The following is a 22,351-nucleotide window of genomic DNA, read 5'->3' as shown; positions in this document are numbered from 1 at the left end:
AATGTGATTGTTTGTACATAATGTGGGATTTAAAAAAATGATTTAACGATGATATTTTGTTCTAGGGCTACCCAAAGAGGGTGAAGATTTCATTCTCAATCCTTGTACAGAGCCAACCGTTATTATCTTACCATTTTAACACACAATGTATTAAAGTCTAAGGCAGGATCCTGGGTGAATTAGGAAACAAGTTTATTAACTATTAATCCACCTTTATAATTGATGGCGAGCCCCAGGTGGTGGTGAAAGCTGCTGCAGACCCTCTGGATGTACTCGGGGCTCATAGAGTCCCAAGGCTGGTTGATAGAGGTATTCAAGGTACGGTGCTATTGTGGTGTCTTCTTCAGGGCTTGGACCCCACGGGTGCATAGATGGAATAGTCTAGGGGGTTAGGTCTGGGCTTTGCAGTGGTCAGAAGTCCATGTTGGTAAAGAGCCAATCCTGAGGTTTTCTTTGTGGTGTACGCAGTTGCTCCATCTTGTTGGAGCACCCAAGTAGAATTGCCAAAGATGGATTTGATCCGTGGAAAAACAGAGTGCGACAGGGAAATTTTCCGCCCCATTTTTTTTTTTTTTTTTTTTGCCCTAATCAAGGTTTCAGATGGCATCTCATGCAATGTTCCAATACATGTGTTGTTTTTCTTGTGAATTATTTTGATTTGATCAAAATTGGACGAAAAATGAACTCCACTTCTGTTCCACTCATTCTATTGAATGGAATTTCATCACACCAAGAAGCCAGTTTCAAGGAGGATTCTATAGTGACTTATTTCCTCAGTTAAGAAGCCTCTTAAGGTTATTCTTGGAAGAGTACTCTCGACATATGACGAGATGTAAACTGTATTGACGGGCATAGATTAGTCGATAAATCAACTACCACTTACTTTATTGAGATCTGATTCCCAAGATTGGGAGCCTTTCACTCCATCTCATCTATGTCTAACTCAACCTCTAGGGACCCTGCCTACATTCCGTGGTAAAAGTGGTAGTTTAAAAATTACTTATAAGTATGTGAGTCTTCTTCGTGACATCGTCCTCTAATACAAGTAAATAGCATTCAATATCACTTAGCTTCATCTTTAATTGTTATGCTATGTCTGAGCCCATATTTTCTACTCGTCTGACTATAGTGCGGCGTGAAAGAGATATATCTGAAACACTTTTTAGCATTTGTCAGCACATAACTTCTGCATATTTCTGTAAGCACTCTTACTATTTGACCATCAGAAAATGGCTTTTGGTGTTTGGAGAGAATCTTTGCAATCTCAAGGTTCACTATAGTATTGGCAATGCCACCCGCAGAAGATTGGGTAAACACTTGCTGCTGCCCTTGTAAGTTTTTGGTCACCTTTTCTGCAAGCTGTATTTTCTCCTCTATGTTGTACTTGCCATACCTTTAACCATGATTTGTTTCAAAATGTCTCTTAACGTTGTATTCCTAAGTTTGAGCTACTGGATTCTGGAAGATTAAACATATAGTTTTGTTATTTATTGATTTAAACAAGTATTTATCCTTCAATTTCAGTATTAAATTTCCTTTAATACATCAATAACGTGCGGTCCTTGATTTAGCCCTTGGTAAGAAGAGTCTCCAATCACTGATTGATTTAGGAGTTCTAACAAATGTTATGCTCTTTCTTTTCCAATCTTGGGCCTTCAATTTGTCAAAAGGGTTGCATCGAATTCCTGATATTATTGTCATATTCTAACATTTTAAAACCCCAAGCTTATGCTTCTGGATTTCTATTATTGAGTGAGATATTCTCTCATCTATCCAATGTATGTTCTGGGATCTCCAGTTATACATTGAAAACACATTACCAAGGATCAATGCTTTTTGAACGAGATAACTATTGCTAATTTTGTTTATTTTTTCCTTAGAGTTTGTCAATAACTTTTTCATCTTTGATTACTAATCTCGACTTTCTTCCATATTCTTTCAGGAGCGTATCCAGGGTAGCACTTTCTTCCTCGGATTTGCCTCTTCTTAGTATAACCGTCCAATCGTCTGCAAAAAACAGGTTCATTAACTTCCTGTTTCCCAATACCATTCCCTTTAATGCTGTTCTCATTTTTCTTTGTAGGGTTCTCACTGCCAACGAAAAGAGACTAGGACTTATGGAATCCCCTTGACGCATTCCTCTTTGCAATTCTACCTTGGAGTCTCCTTCGATATCAATTATTGATGTTGGGTTGAATATTATATTTTTAATTGCTTTGGAATGTAATTGTGGAAATCCTTTATTTTCCATCTCACTAAAAAAAGGAATGTTTTATAGAATTGAAAGCTTTTTTAAAATTCAAAAAGAGAAAAGTAAAACCTTGGGTTCTCTATTTAGAGCATTCATTAAGTAATTGATTGGAGAGACATTATTACATCTTCCGTTTGCCTACCCTTTAGAAAGCCAAACAGAGTATCTGGGAGTACAGCTTCCATTATTGGTTTCATACGTGCCGTAAGACATCCACCTTAAATTTTATATTATTTTTTATGGAGTTACCGGCCTCCAGTTTTCTATTTTTTAAGTTTCTTTTCTTAGGAAAAAGACTTATGACTCCCTTTTTTACTCTTTGTTCAGGTTAATTTTCTAAAAAATATTCATTATATAAATCACCCAGGAATTTGGCCAATCCCATATTAATAAATATTTTCCTCTCTTTCTACCAAGTGCTAGAGAGAGCGACGTTCTAACTGGTTTAGCAAACTTTTTAAACCCTAACATCTCCCTTCTTAGTTCAAATTCTTTTAAACTCTCAGCGATCTTCGTTATTCTTTGCATTTAGGAATGTCAATCATCTTCTTAGGTTCACGGACTCCATATTTCACTCTCAAAAATTTCCGGTTTCTCCACAATATTTTCCCGTACTCTGATCGGAGCCGGTAGCTTCTATTGACTCCTTTTTTAGAACTTCACCTACATCTTCTGACCATCTTCTAATTCTATAATCTTGTACAATTACATTAGTTCCCACATCTAACTTAGGTTAGTCACTTGTAATTAAATTGTAATAATTTATTTCCTTTTCTGTACGTCTCTCCTCATCCACTGATTGAGTCGGGACTATTGTATCATAACTTGTCCAATGTTGTGTAATGCTAGATTGTATTTGATGACCAAATAATATTTTATTAGGTGATTTTCCATCAATCTTCCTGGTATTTCTAAACTCGAATAATCCAAGAAAAACCTCTTCTGAGCAATCATTTCCATTTACTTTTTTTAAAAGTGCCTGCATTGACTTGACTATACTTTCAGCGTGGTCGTTACTTTGAGGATAATGAGGAGAGGATGGTCTGCATGTTCTGTTCCATCTCTACAAAAACTCCTTCAATTCCTTAGAATTAAACTGTGGACCTAGATCCGTCCTCAACTTTGTAGGAATTCCATTCTCCGAAAATATCTTCCACAACACTTTACTCTCAAACAGGTCAGCAGATGCAATTTCAAACGGTCTTATTGGAGTCAGATCACACAAAAGTTATTCCTGTGGTAAAGATGGTAACCTTTCTATACATTTCCTACTTGACTGTACCATTTCTTGAATTTCCATTTTCATTATCTTTGTCTGTCCTATTCCATGATGTACATAATGAAGCTTTTCCAAAATCTCTTTCCATTTAACTTGTGGAATTATCAAACGATTTTTATATAAAACAAGGCTCCCTCAGTGGTAAATTCAGGTAAAATTTTCGTGTAAGGTTTACTCCATCTCGAATGACATTATTTTCAATTACATTTAATAAGTTGATATACTATTGATCTTTTAAAGACTCCTCACGAAAATTTTATACTAATGGATCAAACTAATCTTCTCTTCTTTTTCTGATTGGCCCATTCTAATCATTGCAATCCGTATTTCTTCGTCTCTTCTTCGGATATTTTTCTCCATTTCTATGATACTTTCTTCCACAATAAGATCATCGTTGAGTTTCTCTTATCTGCTCCTTTGTATTATTAGTTTTTAAACTTGATATCGAACTTGATTTTCTTCCACAAGCTTTTTCCTGAATTTTGCCCTTTTTTTCGCTACGGCAAATGGATATAACCTCTAAAAGTGAAAACTTATGTGATTTTGACCAAAGATATTTTTTTTTATTTCTTCACTATTTATTCTAATTATAATTAGTATTGATATCCAGTCTTCAAATGTCATCTCCCTTAATCCAGCATTTTTGGCTTGGCAACATAAACCCCTATAAAATGAATCAAAGCACTCATTTTCACTCTGCTTTTTTCCCAATAACTTGACCTGTTCCAGTGCTACATTAATTTGCTACTTTATGTAATTTTCAATAAGATCCATGATCCCTTATAAAATATTTTCTCCATCCATTTCGATTGGCATGGCATGCTCTATCTTGTCTAGCATTTCAGGACAACACAATGATTTAAAAACTGCCTTTTTCTTTGTATCATTCTGATCTCCAAGTCCATGAGCCAACACATCATTATCCCATAAAGTCTTCCAATTTACAAATCCTTTATATTCCATCTTTTTTTCAAGCTGAGGTGGAGATTTTAAAAGAATTTTCATTTCTTAATTTATTTTTGTGACACTTTCTTCCTCCAAAGGTATTTCTTCTATTTTGTCAGAATTTTTACAATTAAATGCTTTAAACATTCTTTCTACCATTTCACGGTGCTGGTCATCTCTTCTGATAGAATCTTCACAAACTCGCTTTTGCTCTTCCATCAGGATCATCATCATTCTTATTCTCAGATCATCCTTCTTATTTTCATCAACCGATGTTAGATTTCCTTCTAACATTTTTACCTTCTCTATCAAACCTCAATTGTCTTCTTCTAATTCACCCTTCGTAGGGATTCTTGAATTCTTCAGTTAACTCAATCTTCAAATCTTACCCACTGCGCCATGTTATGTTTAGAACAATCCAATATTGATGGCAACTGGTTATTATATTATTTACAAAACTATATTACATTATAACACTCCAATAAACAGTACATTAAATATACAATCTCATGGTCAATCCCATATTAAAAATCATTCCCCACTCCCAGTATGTAGGCTGTTACATATATTTCTGGCTTAGGCTAAACTCAGTGTTGCCAGTGCAATTTGACATTTCTTTTGGTAAGTTTGACATTTTTGCAGCATAATAGTACTCAGAATGTTTTGGCGTACGTATTTGTGTAGTTTACAGTTACTTAAAAAAATTAATTTGGCAAAAAATGGAATTAAGTTGTGAACATTTTCGTGTGATCATTTTTCACAAATTTCGACGTGGATTATCACGACAAGAGTGCAATAATGAACTTAAATCTTTGTATGGTGATAAAGCACCATCCTATAACACTGTGAAAAACTAGTTTAATGAATTCAATCGTGACCGACGCTCGCTAAAAGACGAATTCCGAGAACATCGCCCAAAAATGGCCATTGTGCCAGGAAATATTAATGCCTTGCATGAAGTGGTAAGGTAAGATCGTCATGTGACATACCGTGAGATAGAAGCATAGTTGGGCATTTCTTCCACCAGTATACATTCCATATTGCATGTACAACTGGCCGTAAAAAAGGTTTGTTCCCGTTGGATCCCACATAATTTGACAATCACTAAATAGAAGGCTCGTGTCGATTGGTGCAAGGAAATGTTGAAAAATACGTTCACGGTTCTTCAAAAAACGTTTATAAGGTCGTCACAGGTAACAAATCATAGATCTAAACGTATGATCCCGAAACAAAACAACAATCGGCCATGTGGGTCTTCGAAGACGACCCAAATCCAACGAAAGTTGTTCATGGAAGAAGTACTTCGAAGCAAACGGTCACTTGTATCTTCGGCAAAACTGGTTATGTGGCGACTGTTCCACTTGAGCATCGTAGAACGGTAAATATTGAGTGGTACATCACAAACGAATTAGAGAAAACGAATCATTGTTCACCATGACAATGCGAGCTCTCACACATCGGCTCAAACCAGTGTATTTTTGACCTGCCAAAACGTCGAATTGATGGTTCATTCGCCGTACATCTCTGACTTGGCACCCTTTGACTTAATTTTATTCCCACACATCAAGAAAAAAATGCGTGGTCAATGATTTTCGTCGCCAGAAGATGCTGTTAAAGCGTTTAAAAACCATGGTTTTGAGGTGTCTCAATCAGATTGGAAAAAGAGCTTGGAAAATTGGTTTTAGCGCATGCAAAAGTTTATAAATCATACTGGAGAATATTTTGAAAAACAATAAAAACATTTTTAAAGAGAAATATTCGCATTTTCATTATTATATATAGCAGCCTACGTACCCAGTGCTAGAGAGAATGACGTTCTAACTGGTTTAGAAAACTACTAAAACAACAAACGCATCCTTATATTCCATCCAGCTTCCAAGTCCTGTTCCATCATTTCTACACTTTTCTTCAGATTTCTTAGGACATCATCTTCTTCTTAGAGTTCCTTATTTAGCTTCTATCTATTAGGCTTCTTTGTGTAGTTCTCCTCCTTAAACATGGCTTGGAGAGAGAAATGGTCCGACAGTCCGTTTGACGATATTCTATCCATTTATATATTTAATCGCAACATTGGCTCTGATATATAAATGTGATCTATTCAACTTTTTGTTGAGTTTTTTTGCGTTGTCTCTTTCAAATGTTGTATTTTAGTTATTCGTTATATCTGCTATATCCATCATTTTGTTTATATTTTCCCATTCACTTAGATACCCACTGTTTTTGTAACTCAATATGGATGTGAAATCCCTACACTTTTTTTTCAGCCATATTAAAATCTCCCGCCACAATTATAGTTTCTTTTTGTGGTATTAAGTTAATATCTCTTAAGTTTTTGCTAAGAACTTTGTATCAATCGACGGTATGTAAGTGCCCATTATGTATATTGAGTTTAATGGTACTGTGACCAAATTACCATCCTCCCCTCTTTCTAAATAATAAGCATCAAAATCTTTCAAGGTCAATATTGTAACACCCCTCGAAGACTATCCATGTTGAGTTAGTTGTAACTGCACTGGCGTACCATACTCTATATTTCTCACACACAAAATTCCATTCGTAATCACTCCTTATTCTACCTCGGGTTAATTTAGTAAGGAAATAGTTTTATTTTTTTTTACTACCCTTAGCCTGCCTCTCTGAGCTTGATGAATTTTGTTGTTTTCACTTATTTTTTTCCCTCATTTGCCTGAGAGCCATTACTAATCTCTGAATTCCATTTATACATTTTTACCGCCTACACTTCGTAGACCCCTTAGAACTCCGCCAAATAACCATAAATATACCCCAGACATTAGGGTTTCGATAGGAGCAGCAAATCAATATTGGGGTTCAAAATACACCTCCGACACTTCGTAGACGTCTGAGTACCACTCTGAATAACCCTCATTATACCTCGGACAATTAGTCTCCCGAGGGGACATAGGGCGTTATTGGGGTCCAAAATCCACCGCCTACACTTCGTAGAACCCTAAGAACTACATCAAATAACCATAAATATACCCCAGACAATGGGATCCGCCAGTGGTTGAAAAACAATATAAAGGCTCAAAAACCCACCGACGTTTCATAGGTTCCTAAGGAGTCATCCAAACATTACATTTGGGTTCCACCGAAGGTTACAGGTGTCTATATACAGCCGAGGACAATTAATAGATCCTCAAGGGCCTACTCAAATATACCAAAATATCTTCAAAGAGGCCTCAAAAATATAATCCAGAATATTTAATTAAATAATGGTATTGAGGCTAAACTATTGAGCTATGAAAATTTATCTAAAAAGTCTTTACGAGTTTGTGTTAAATATCTTATTCAAATCGAAATAGAAACAATGAGAAGCACAATTTGTTTCTCACAGCACCTTTCAATAAATGTTGTAATCAAAAAATTAATTTCCATGAACTTTTATTTCGTATTAAATTATATTTTCATTGTCTTCTGACAAAATATATTATTTTTTAATTGTATTTTTGTTGATGACTAATTAGTGATCACAGTTGGTCCACTACCAAAAGCTACGAAATTGAATATCCCATATTTTAATTTATTTTGCCTTTCTTTATTCAGTGGAAAAAGGTCTTATTTATGGGGAGGAGTGTTCATTTGCAAATTATTGAGGACTAAATTTTTGTTCAAATTTTCTTATGCTACCATGTGTTAAAAGCATTTTGACGAAAAAAAATTATATCCTTCTGGTTTCCTCTATTGCCCTCCTTATTTTGAGGATGAAGAAGATCTTAAAGATACTGAATACTTGAAATTTGCTTGCTCCTCACGAATGGAACCACTTCCTTGTTATGAACTAACCTTAATGTGCCACCCCAAATTTTTCCTCATCCCATCTTGAAAATTCCTAGTGACGCCTCTGGTATTAGCTATTTGATTATTTACTTTATCTTGGTCAGAGAAGTGCAAGGTTAGTTTTCAGAAAACTAAAAAAGCTTTAGCTAATGCTCCCATCCTAACACATTATGATCCTTTATGTCCACTCACACTTTTCACTGATGTCTCATCTGATGAATTGGCGGCTGTCCTTTCACAATTTATTGGGAAAGTGGATTGTCCGGTGGCTTTTGCTTGAAAGAAACTGACAGCAGCTTAAATCAACTACTCTCAGATTTATAAGGAAGCGACAGGAATGGTGTACGGCCTAAAGATGTTGGAATGGTAACTGATGGGTTGTCCTTTTTACATACGAACGAATCATAAACCCCTGGTATACATTTTCAACCCGGGAAACGAGTTGCCAGGAGTTATATCTACGAGTTTGTCTCGATACCTTATGCTGCTCTCTGTGTTTGACTATTCAACAGAACATATCAAGGGAACGCATAATCTTACGGCTGGTGCTTTTTCAAGACTTCCTGTTTACGACGTCATGCCAGAATAAGATCCCACGGATATGTTGATGGTCCAATCCCTTTCATAGTGAGAAACAGAAGAGTCGTCTATCTTCGGTAATGACCCTAAGGACAGGGAACTACTCAAAGCAATTGAAGCTGCCAGAACTGGAAATGAGAATGATGAGACTGAGAAGGCGTTTACCCATAAGAAGAATGAGTTTTCATTACGAAATGACCTTCTTTTCTGAGGCCTCAGGCTGAAGGTCTAATGTTTCAAAAGACCTTCTTTGGTGAACTGCACCTCAACCACCGAGCAATAGTTAAGATGGACCAGAATTGACATAGACATAGAAAATTTATTTCACTCTTGCTCTACAGGTAAGGAGAATAGCTCGAAAGTAATGAAGGACACGTCGACCATAGCAGCATTAAGACAAATATTTCATTGGTTTTATCCCCTTGGATTTCCACGGGAAGTCCACACGGATAATTGTTATCAATTTGCAAGTGAGGGATTCAAGACAAAATTCTCTGAATGGGGGTAACCTTAGTTTTGTTACCTCCGTATCACCCTCAGTCAAATGGTCTGGCTGAGAAAGTCGTAGTTGTTGTCAAGAACCTCCTCCGAAAAAATCAATCATTGTCAATTGAAGAGCTACTATTTGAGTATAGGACAATACTGTTGGAATGTGGAAAAACACATGCAAAACTTTTACTTACGCGTTCATTACATGGATTGTTGCCTAATTCCAAGAATCATCCGTGTCTCTGACAAGAGAAATTCTTCCTTAACATAAAAGTTTGTGTCCGATGTTCCGGAAGGGGGAAACCAAAGTGGGTTCCGGGAACTCTAGTTAAACCATTGGGAGCAACTCTATGGTGTGTCAAATGTCAAGATGATGTGTGGAAAATACATCTTAATCAACTCCTCCCCTGAAAGTAGTCTTTATTGGAGGCTGATATTATGTATTTTATTTTTTACCCTGATTAGATGGGTGGGATGATTATCCCGGTTTTAGATTTTCTTGTTTTATAAATGTACTTACTTTTATCCTATTATATATGTACGTAATCATTTTATCTTATAGTACCGAATTGCTCTTATCTCGAGAATATACCTTTTTTCTACGTACTCCTTCACGACACCCTATTTATTCATAAATCGGTGTCAATATATTTTACGTTCTAATAGATATATGAAATTAATGTACAGAGAATAAAATAATTATTAAAAACTTATTGGTGTTTTTCGAAACTAACGCAAAGGAGGAGACTTGATACACCGGGACGAGACATGATACAGGGTAAGAGAAGACATGTTACAACAAGAGGAAACGTGCAACAAAAAGCCAAAAGTTATATTCAAACATTTCTTTTGAACCATGCAAACCCTCAATGTTTCTCTTATGAGCACACACAGTAGTTATTACTTTATACTTAGAAGCTCAGTCTTCAAGAATTAAATAATAATGACGACAGTTTTGGGAAACAAAGAATTACCAATAAGAAAAAGCCCCTCTCGCTTTCTAGTGTTTTAAGCAAATCTAAATATTAAAAAAAACACCTTTGGTTTCGTGAATAATATTCGTTACAAAAGTTGCGTCAAAAATTTTACATAGTCTTTATTCATTCATATTAAGGAAAATAGTGAACTATTACTTTGTATTTTCATGTGAAAATGGGACCAACAAATAAAAGAACTTAAACCTAACGTTTCTATCAAAAATATATTCCTCTAATATCCAGTTTACTATCAATCATATACTAATATATATCAAAAATATGTTATTAAATCGTTATACAATTTCATATTTCCATAGTGTAGACAATATTTTATTTTTTCTTAAATATAAACTGAAGACTCATTTTTAACAACGAGTCTGTGTAGCTTAAGCCAAGGACTACTATATATGCATCGACTTAAACCAAAATATAACAATGGTGGGGACCACTCCTAAAGCTACGTATTAGTATAAATAATTTGGAATATCACTCACTTCATCTACATTTTAATAAAATGAAATATAAATTAGTTATCATTATGAAAAATACTCTACATCTAGACCTTATGCTACGGACTTAAATTCATTAATTATTAATCAATAATACCATCCATTATCGTGAAAAAAGTATATATTTCAAATCTAAATTAAGCTCATTTCTTCTCAGATATCATCTTCTTTATCCAAAGTAGTTTTTTTTTTTTTTTTTTTTTATGTTTTTTGCATGTCTCTTTCAGTTTTCATGAATTAAATTATTAATCTCTTGAGTAAATTTTTGCTCATGATATTAAATAACTTAAATAAACCTTTTTTTAACTTTTTCCAACGGACGACTATTCTCATTGCACATTGACGGTCAACCAAACAATTAAATTCATTTTTAAGTGATGAATGAAGTTTTCAACAAAGAGATTTTGTGGCATTGAAGGATTTAAAAGTATTTTTTATGTTCAACGGATTGAATAATAGATACATAAAATTTTGCAGGCTTTCTTAATCAATATAAATAATTCGTCTGATGGTTTTATTAAATATACTACTGAGATATTTCTGATAAAATCCTATTGTGATTCAAGGATGTGGTTTATATTTCGTCAAACAAAGATAGCATTGAAAGATTAATTTGCGAGTTGTCCTTTGGCCTATGAAGTAAATTTTACAAAAATAACATTTAACTATGAACAACATGTATTTTGCACAATATCCTGGAATATCAAATAGCATTCCTTAATCATCATGTCCTGGAATGACTGTGGCAATGAGTATGACTTTATATTAGATTTAGCAACGAGCGTATATAGCTAAAGCCCATTAGAGTCAAATGTACTCATTGGCTCCTCACATCATACTTATTTCGACCAGCGGGGATAAACAAAGCTTATATAAGTCGACTTATATTTACTGTTTATAAAATATAAAAATTATAATTCTTAATAAAAGTTATGGATTCAAAATAAAATTATTAAAAAATTTTAAATAACGTGGCTGTGCAAAGAAATAAAAACAAGTAACATAAAAAAATAAGGCATAAATGTAAAGAATATGTATATATACGTGTCAGCCAAAAATAGAATTAACGGTGGTTTTGGGAAGTAGATGGTATAGTGAGCGGAGAGTCTCGTTTCATGGAAGAGATGGTCTTTGTTTAGTATCCAGAGTGGGGTTTATCTTTATATTTAAAATTCCGTGGACTGTAATTAAATCCTTAATAGAACGTTTATGAAACAAAGGTCAAGTCTTTTGGTTTTGTATTCATAGTTTTCGCTATCTCTCAATGAAAGAAAGCACAACAAAAACTTGGCTTGTACTTTTTCTAAGAACTTAATCTAGTAATTTTTAAAGGATTCCAGATCTCAGATCCGTACATTAAATAATTTGCATCTCATTAGTCATTACATTACATAAAACCAGCACACTACACGCGTATGTTATTTAAATAAGATATTGATATATATATCATTTTTGTTAATGGAATGCAGAACGAACGGCGTTCCATGCAACGTGTGTTCAATGAACGGAACGGATTTTTTTTAACGCTAAAAAAGAGATTTCAGCGTTCCGTTCCAATAGATCATAGTAATTTCGGAAGGGGTGTAGTTTTCCACGGGATAAGTATCCAAGAAATACGATTATACAAAATTCTCTGATATTAACTTTCATGTAAAAATTGAATTAGCAACTCTAAAAAGTACATTATGATGTCCCATTTACGCAGTAATAATTTAATTTATCTTGTACTGAATGAACACATTCTAACGCTCTTAATTATTTCAAAAGTACTTTACAGCCAAAAACAAAGAACAAAGATGCACTCAACATTTTTTGTATGGATTTAAAGTACTTCACATTGAGTGGATATTTGAGTTATATATTATGTTTAACGGTACGGCTGCAATCAAGTTTAATAGTATTAATGGTGGCTGCAATTTTTTTTTTTTTCAATGTCGCCTACATGTCGGTGTTTAGTTAAAAAAAAATATTTTATGAAGAATACAAGAATCATAAAAAATGTATTCAAAGGTTCAATCATTTATATTTATAAAATGGCAGGCAATATCTGAAAGAGATATAACGGTCAATTATAGGCATTGAATTCAAATTTCTGGGATGAATTGAAATACCTGAAAGTGTTAACTGTAGTTTAAACCCTTCATTTTATCTTTTTGACTTATTTTGACCCCAATATTGTCTTATAAATATAATGTTTTAATTCTATAAATATGGCCTTTAGTTATGGCTACTTTATGTAGAATTTGCGACGCCTCCAAAGAATTATTCAGAATCATTTTTTCATTAAAATGAACTATAATATGTTGGAAAATATACTCCACGTTGAATTTTGAGAAAATTATTCTAGCTTCCTTTTGGGTTGACGCGCTACAAATATGCAATTTGATTATAATGACTCAGTACTATTAAGAGTTGGTCATAAGTTATATATAATAGATTTTAATAATTAATTGTGGGTTAATTCGTCGATCTTTACATATGGGATTAAGAGGAGATTTATATGAATCACAGCGGACATATATTCTGCTTCTATGAAAATAAAATATTGTTACTTTTTGTCAGCTATTAGTGTTCTGAACTTAAGTTTGATTAATTTTTTTTATGATTCCTTAGACATTTTAGACAAAAAAAGGCTTTGGGGCCCCAGACATACATGAAAGAGTTCTTTTTTTTTAATGGTCAATCTAATTGAGCCATCAAATGAGATAGCTCATCTCATTTGGAGTATCCAACTTTTTTATATCTCAAAAACTGTACAGCTTCATTTAACGAGCCCACTAGTGTATGTATGTATACTGTACAAGCCTGCTACTAACTTATGATCGGAATGCGGAACGGAACGAAAATAAGGACTGAATAATGAACGGTGAACAAATAAAAAAATGAAAGGATTTACTAATCTCATATTTTACTAAAAACGTATAAATTATATATCATTTGGGAAAACGTGAAAGTGAACGGATTCAAGGGGCCAAAGTTCGGAGCATACTCAAGAATCTTACTCAAATTAAGAATATATAATTATTGATTCTTCAATTGAATTAGTGTCAAAATAATCTTCGAAATTTATTATTAATATTTTGAAAGGCTTAATTTAATTATATTGTTATAAAATTGGAATAATTTGTTTAAAAATACTTAATTAACCTATTGATATCTCTAAATTTATATAATGACGGTAATAAATCATAATTAATTATTACAATAAACATTTAAAACAAACAATGGTATTTGAAGCGCCTCTATGTTTTAAAATTTAACTTTTAGTTATTGGAATTTTTTCAAAAAGTTTTTCTGAAGCTATTTTTTTCCAAAAAAATTAATATTTGAAATTATTTTTTTAAATTTAATTTTTTTGATTAGCTAAGGATTTTTGATAAAATTCTATGAAATTCTAATTTTTTCCCCCCCTAAATAAATTAAAAACATATCCCTCTTATAAATTATTTTTTATGCAAGGTTAATAGAAAAGAATTTACCATCATGTTATCGGACTTGCTAGAATTTTCAATCTGATGTATTGTATCGACTGCTGGGCAAGACAGGCAGATTTTGACAAAACACGCAACCACTAATAGTTTTTGACATCACTATTGCTAGAATTTTCAATTTAGTGTATCGTACCCGACTGTTGGGAAGGAAAAACAGATTTTGAGAAAAACTTAACCACTCATAGTCTATGACGTCTATTTTTAAAAGCGTGGTGGAAGTCAAACATCAGTCGTACCGGCATTTGATGTAAGGGCAAGGCTCCATTTTGCATCCATATTAAGCCCCCACAACCATAGGTTCTTCATTGTCTTAGGTGACATCCCATAGTCTCGAGGAAGCTTGCGTACCCTTGTTGAAGGGTTTGCTTCAATTGAGGCTTTCACTTCAGTAATTTTTGAAGGTGTTTTTATTGTGCGAGACTACAGCCATGATCCGATTTTTTCACACATCTGCTCCATGGTCAAATATCTCAATAAGAAGGCGAAATTAAAAGAAACTTATTTTCTACGCAACATTAATTAAGGTTGCATGCAACCGTAAAATTTTAACTTTCTGCGACAATTAATAACAAAGTTACAGTGCACCAAATTCGTGCACCAGCTACTCGTCCCCACCCGACATATATAATATGTTGAAGAAAATCCATACAAAAATTGAGAAGCATCCCGGCCAATCAATGTATGCGATAGCTCACAGCATTGACAAAGTGTTTCGGTCAACTGTTCATCATGCCATCAATAAAAAATCGCTGTACCCCAGCAATGCACCTAGCAAGGGACATCTTCTAGCCCTGCCAAACAGGGAGAAAATGTTGACCCGAACCAAGGCTTTGAGCAAGCTAAAACAGAATCCAACAAACTCTACTTCCTAGATCTCTGGACGTCCCTTTGCCAACGTTTTTGACATGCTGGATATTGCGAATGGTCATCACATTGACTCCAACGGTGGCAGTAATGTCTTTAGGGGCTACAAGTGCATCAAGCAAATCGGATTCATGAACTCATTTGCCTCCTGTATACTTATTTGGTGGACGATTCAAAACAAGAACTGCATCAAAACAAAGCTTATTTACGACGCAATCAAAATAAATCACACATCATCTTAAACACTGTACATCGATGTTCAATATATTAAATTACCGATTTCTTATTTTTTAAATTAATTTATTCATAATTATTAAATGATAATTGTATCTTTAATAATAATAGAATGAGTTTCTTTCTTTAATCCAATTAGCATCAAAAGGTTGATATGAATAAGACTCCTTTACTCGTGGAGAAACCAAATATTTTTGATGTATGCAATTGATGTTCGAATCGTTATAATGGACAAACGCTGTAGTAAATATAGGAGGCCCAGCAGTATATAATACATCAGGTGCATATTTTCTATACGTTTTGTATCTGACAAAGTCTAACATAAATTTCAAAAATTGAGATCCTTTGGGGAATCCAAAGAAGGAACAATTTAGATGCTTAAAAATTCCATCTGTATAAGCTACGAAGCTCTTACTAAATATATCTATTGGAAATAGTTTTAGGGCTATGGTATCGATATCAGTATAAATGCCTCCAAAGCTAAAAACAATTTAACATCGCAGTATATCGGAGAGTACTCCTTTTCTTCTTTTTTTCCTTGCATCATCAATAAGCTCTGGAACGTTCGGCTGAAGATGTTGTACGTTCTCTTGTTCTGAGTCTGGGGAAATCAAAAGTATAGAAAAAATATAAATTTAAAAATTATTGATGTAAATTGTGTGATTTTTTTAGCTGCTCCGCTTTTTTCGAATTGGTAATTTGAATAATGAATTTTATTTTCCCCAGCTGTTGTTATTATTAATATTTAATTCCTGAGTGGTGAAATTATTTTCTTAATACATTTAAATAATATTAAAAACCTAATTGAACATCTTGTATGCTCATAAAAGACGGAGAGTAACCTTAAGGATTTGTTACAGAGTTAATATTGTAAGTCCTTGTTGGACTCCGAGTAGAGTTGGGCATTGACGTCGGATTAATTCTCGCCAATGCCCTTCTTTATTTTCTTGTCCCCCTCCTCCCTTGTCACAGCTGATTGTAGCTGATCTAATGAAACGTCATAACAGCTAAGCTGCTCTCCTTCAAAACATTCTTCAAATTGTCAGGATTACAATGTTAATTGTCGGTTTCTTTTGTTTTGATATGCCCAAAATACACACGATTTTCATTACTATTTATAATAAACCTTTCACGGTTAATGAAGGAAATCAATGTTGCATTTTGAAGGGAGTTCTGATCCAACCACAAATAAAAACTAAAATGTGGGTTCATTTCATACATCAATAATAAGTTTTGTATATATTTTTGTGGAATCTAAACAATGAAAGAGATGGTGTCTATTTTGATTTGTACATACATAAGATATATAAAATAGGAATTCACTTAGTTCAGACCATACCCAAACCATGTGGATTGTTGGAGGTATGTTATAGGTTTTCTCTGGATATTTTGCTATATCTTTAATCGGTAGTTCATGTTTTAGAGAGCCTTTGATGAGTATATTTCGTAGCTGGCTAATATTTTTCAATTTTATATTCATATCCATGGGATGGACTGTTGGGGGAATGGAACTGTGATTAAGGTAATTGAATTGATATAGTTATTGCGATGTCGAAAGCAAAATACATACAGATGCAAGTTGCGGAACCATAATAATACAACTTCAATAGTTATAAACACAGCGAGGACTATAAAAATCCCTTTCAAGTATATGACCCTCTCTCGGGGTTTCATTGTCAAATGAAAATTATTTTACCTTATTTTAGAAAAATACTTCTTTCAATAGTGAGTCAATTAAAGAGTGATTTTGAAGAATGAGTTTACTCCATGTTTGGGATGTAAGTAGTTTGTTCCATAAGCCCATGTTAATTTCCTAAGTATCTTAATTATTCAATAACTCTTTTGATTGTAAATATGCAGGAATGTTGATTACTTCAGTTATTCACTTGATTACATTAGCCATTGTGGTAAGACAGTGGAAGACTGAACTATTGTTTGGTGTATGATGCCCATGAAAAATTCGATATAAAAATGAAAATCTTCTATATTTCATATTACACTAGAAGCGTGAATATAAAAAGAATCAAAGTCAGGAATACCTGATTTACTTCGTGAAAATCATAAAAAAAAACTTCAAAATTTATATATTAACAAATATTAATAAAAGTCGCTAAGTACTCATACAATGAGTAGTCAAAAACTTATGATTATCCCTTAACCCGTAGCAGTAGATTACAACATCACTTTAAGCAATATAATTGAGAGTAATTTTATTACAAGACATTATTATCGTGTGCAATATCGTTGCAATTTATATTATATGCAGACGATAAAATTATCGAATAATGAAGAAACTTGCCATGAAAGACCCAATTTAATATCTCCAGCCTACAGGTGTACAAGTGAAGCACTGTGCCCCAAAGCAATTTGAAATCCACCACTGTCGCGTTTATAAGCATTTATTACCCTTCTATAATATGCTATGACACCCCGAACCACAGATTGTGCAGGGGAACGGATGGGCCCGGAGGTAGGTCAAATTCTATCGTTGCGGATTCTCTAAAGATTAAACAACCCTTTTAATATCCAAAAATCCACCCAAGTCCTCAGCTTATACCGTTGAAGTAATGGGCCTCAAAGGAGTTTAAACTCCAACGTCCCCACGTTTATAAGCATCAAGGGTCCCTTTTATTATGCTAGAATTGCATGGATTGTGTAGATGAGATCCTGGGCTCAAGGTATTTTTGTTAATTTCTTCAACGCCACTTCTCTGAGCATTCAGAAACCCTTCTAATACCCAAAAATACACTCCAGCTCTCAGGTTGTACAGGACCCCAAGGTAGTTTGAAACTCTACAGCTGTCGCGTTTATAAGCAACAAGGACCCCCTTCTAATATGCTATGACCCATCCCCGTCCTACGGGTTATGCTTCATCTATTTCTACGCGAGTAGTTTGTAATTTTTGTGCAATATTTATGTGATGTAGGATGTTAAATAGAAATTTATATACTTAGAAATCTAATAGGTATGCATTATACTTGTATTCATTATCATTTATTGGACGAATGAAGTATTATACATATCGGATTTAAGGGTTAAAGGGTCCTTTTGTCCCAGCACTTCCCTGAACTACCTGATAGTCGGGGTATATTTTGGATATTAGAAGGGTTCCTTGATACTCAGAGATGCGGTGGTCGAAGGATTTAACCTGCCTCTGAGCAAAGCAGCTCTTGTACACAGCCCGTGGGCCATAATGTATTATAGCATATTGGGAGGGGTCCTTGGTAATTAGAAACGCGTCTGAGGTAGATTCGAAAAACATACTACTATGTTGTTCTTATACAATGATCATTAATTAGTATAAAAATATTTTCTAAAAAAGAACGATCATTAATTTACTTATATAACATTTATATTATTTATAGTATATCAACAATATCTATTTACCATACTATCATTTTAAATGGAATTAATATATGCAATCGTTTTTCGGCTAATTGTACCAATTAGTCCGTTGGCGAAATGTCCGTTCGGCAAATTATCTTTCGTCAAATTGTTCTTCACCAAAAATGTTTTCGGCCAATTGTCCTAGAACCATCATCAATTTCTGTAAAGAAATCCTTCTTCTTAACCCTTCGGAGGACAATAAAAGAATGAGAAATTGATAGATTTTATTTGAATTCCATATCGGAGCTAATAAAAGTTTCTTAAATCAAATAACAATGCAAAACTACTAATAAAATTCTTGCTTATCTTAACCCATCCCACAAATTTAAATAAAAAGCCTATAATCGACTTAAATATGTCTATGAAATATTGGACTGTATTTACCGAGTGGTCCATTGATATATAAACACAGTTACTAATCAAATAATTAATGAAGGTAATGAGTAATTGAAATTAATTCATATTTCCATATATTAACAGCATAAACAATTAGTTACAGAATATTAAAAAAAAATCAGCTCTCTGGCTTATGTATAAGTCGAGACACTTAAACTTGAATGACGTATTTCCATTCACGCACTCCTTGACAAGGGGTGTCTTCAGAACCACCCTCTACGCCATCACCAAGTCCGAAACATTGGAAAGGAAGAAAGCTCTCTCAAAAAGGTCAAACTGATACGGATGAGTTTAAAAAAAAAACTATCCAAACTCCTCAAAGCCATGAGGACCCTTGTAAGAAATCTCGGGGTTTCAAACTGACAAGTGAGCTATCAATAAAGTGGGTGGAAAGAGCTTTGTCAGGTTGGAGAGGCCACTTTCGTCACCAGCAATTAAACAAACCCATCTCCTCCGTAGCAAGACTCTTTTGAGTTCTTTCGAACTCTTTTTTGACACTTTTGGCACCCTTACAGCCCTGATAATAAGCCCTCGACTATACCTTTTGGTGATATGTCGAGGAGAACACCTGCAGTACCCTTCATCAAAACCCCGAGGCCCTCAAAGCCATTGTCAGCCAGTACTAGGACTACATCCGAAGTGGGTGCCAGGCCTTCTGTGCCTCCTGAAAGCCATCATGATTAAAAGAGATTCGACACACATCTATTTATACTATTAGTTTTGTTGAAATTATATAGCTAATTGATAAATTATATCTCGCTGAAGGTTGAAATTCAAAGTTTTCAGATTTTAATGGACCACTCAGTATATATGAAGTGAAAAAAATAAATTGGGACTTTCTATTTTACTTGACCTTTGTTCAAGATTGTTTTTATGTTGACGCACCACATATTGAGAACAAATGTGGCCCTTTGTAGAGTGGCATATCATTTTTTCCGACTCTAACATGGGATACCTTTTGTTGTAAAGAAAAATATGGCCATTTCCATGGCCTTTTCCTAAAATGTGTATATATTTCACTTAGTAAATTACTTTTTTACAAGGTAATATTTTTTTCTATTTCTAAAAGGTATTTTTATAAGAAAATGTATACCTATATATTTTTTTTCAAATATGTTCTAAGTTAGTTTTTTTATTTATAAATATTTATGCCACACATAATCGAAACTTAACGTTTGCATTTTAAAAATAGGGAGAAATAATTAATAAAAGTACTAATATCTTTAAGGTTCTCAGTATACACTGTATTTTTATATGCATGTTGACGAAGATTTTAACAATTTTCACATCCCTAACTATATTATAGATTTACTTTAAGTTGTTTTGTGAATAAACAAACTCCAGAAGAAGCTCTTATTGATTCCTTGGGATGTTAAAATTATCCAAATCCTCGTGATTGTAAGATAAAAATAAAAGTATACTATTTTTGCAAGTTAAATAGACTACGTATCGTGTCCGTTTACATGAGCATTGTTAATTTCTACTAGTGTCATCTTAGCAACATAAATTTGAGCAATTATTTATTTGGACGAGCTTTTTTTCAGCGTCGTTCATTTCAGTGACCTTTTCATATAGTAAACAATACAAGATGAATAAAGTCATTATTTAACGTCATCACTCAGCGAAGCCGTGTTTAAAATCAAATAGAAGAAATTTAGCAGAAGTATAAGCTCTTATCAGATTTCGTCTCAACTCCGCAAACTTCTGTGGATGGATGAATTTACACAACTTATTGAGGGGGATGGAATTCAAACATTTCGATCGATAGGTACTTGCGATGTAGGATTTTTAAACAATGATGTGCATTCTTCAATCATTTTCGTTGTCAAATGTTATTATAGTAATCACTTTGATTCATGAACCATTTTTGACTTTGTTTAAAACAATATTTATTTAGTTATTTTTAGGAAAAGGCTTCAAGGGAGTTGGGACGTGAAAATTACAATTCTCCTAAATACCTTTTAAAGCAAATATACTTGGAAAAATCAGAAAAAAAAAAAATCAAAAACCTACTAAGTAATAATAGTGCTTTTTTCATCAGTGTTTCGTATTTTTTATGAAATTTTGCATATACTTAAGTTATTTTATATAATGTTAAAAATTAATAATCTTAAAGAAAATAATCAGATAAGGTCCCAAAAATTATATCTATATCAATGCCAAAATAAACAAATTATTTAATAATATATATTTTATGCTTGTTATTTAGTTTATATTAAATTTTAAGCTTTAAAATAGGTCGATTTCATATTTGATCTTAGGAGACTAAAGCTCACATAAAATACAACTCAATGAATAGAAATGAACTTGTAAAAATAATATCATTTTTGTATTGTTAAGTGAATTTTATGAGTCATGTTACATATACAATTTGCAATGAGAAAAAGTATGTAGATAATAATTAATTAATGTATGGTGATTCTTCTACTATATCGTTTTTAGATTCACGCCTTCTCTTCTTTATTGTAAATAAGAAATAATTAAAGTAAATCAATTAGGCATCAATAATATACATCCTTCACACCTTATTATTAGTACGAATATTTTTTAAAGTGTTTATATCATAATAATATGCTTAACAATTGTCAGTACACTTGATCATCATTAAGTGCCAATAAATACTATAAAAATCGTTGTTAGGATAATGTTTTGTTACATTTAAATTATTTTCTGAAATAAAATCATTTAGCACCTATACTCCGTAATTTATTTATTTATCTGTAGATATTCCAATATGAAGACTATCAATTTTGTAATTCAGAATAGGAATCCAGACTCACTAACTTTTCAAATATGTACAATGATATTCAGATATTCCTGTAAAAGTCTATTGAAGTGAATTATTTGGGGATTAGGCTCATTGGCTTCCTTCGAGTAGGGAGGAACAAATTTAGGTTGTGACGAGACAAATGTATTTTCTTGTTAATTTTTACGAGTTTCTGTCTTCATATTTTCGAACAATCTTGGATTTGACATCCCATCTCTTCTACTTGGGATTCTGAGCCATGGCATATTCCCTTCGGCAAAAGATAGTGAGGAAATAGTTCACTCTTTAGTAGGTAAATCAATACATATTTGGCGATATAAAACCAATCAATCCGGGTGAATCATTTTTAGCACGAAGTGTGTTTCTATGTTCCATCTAAGCTTTT

The 22,351-nt window shown here is 33.3% G+C and overlaps 1 protein-coding gene across 1 annotated transcript; it reads right to left on the bottom strand.

Annotated features, from left to right (window-relative positions):
* Window positions 1-1,876: 1,876 nt before the first annotated feature.
* On the bottom strand, window positions 1,877-2,251 carry LOC121128407 (uncharacterized). Its single transcript, XM_040723984.1, has one exon. The coding sequence runs from the start codon at window positions 2,249-2,251 to the stop codon at window positions 1,877-1,879; it is 375 nt and encodes a 124-aa protein (XP_040579918.1).
* Between the last annotated feature and the right edge of the window lie 20,100 nt (window positions 2,252-22,351).

The sequence above is a fragment of the Lepeophtheirus salmonis genome, chromosome 13 (genome assembly GCF_016086655.4).
Source record: "Lepeophtheirus salmonis chromosome 13, UVic_Lsal_1.4, whole genome shotgun sequence".
Lineage (NCBI taxonomy): Eukaryota > Metazoa > Arthropoda > Copepoda > Siphonostomatoida > Caligidae > Lepeophtheirus > Lepeophtheirus salmonis.
The sequence above is the reverse complement of the archived record's forward strand: the minus strand, read 5'-3'. Positions and strand labels throughout refer to the sequence as shown.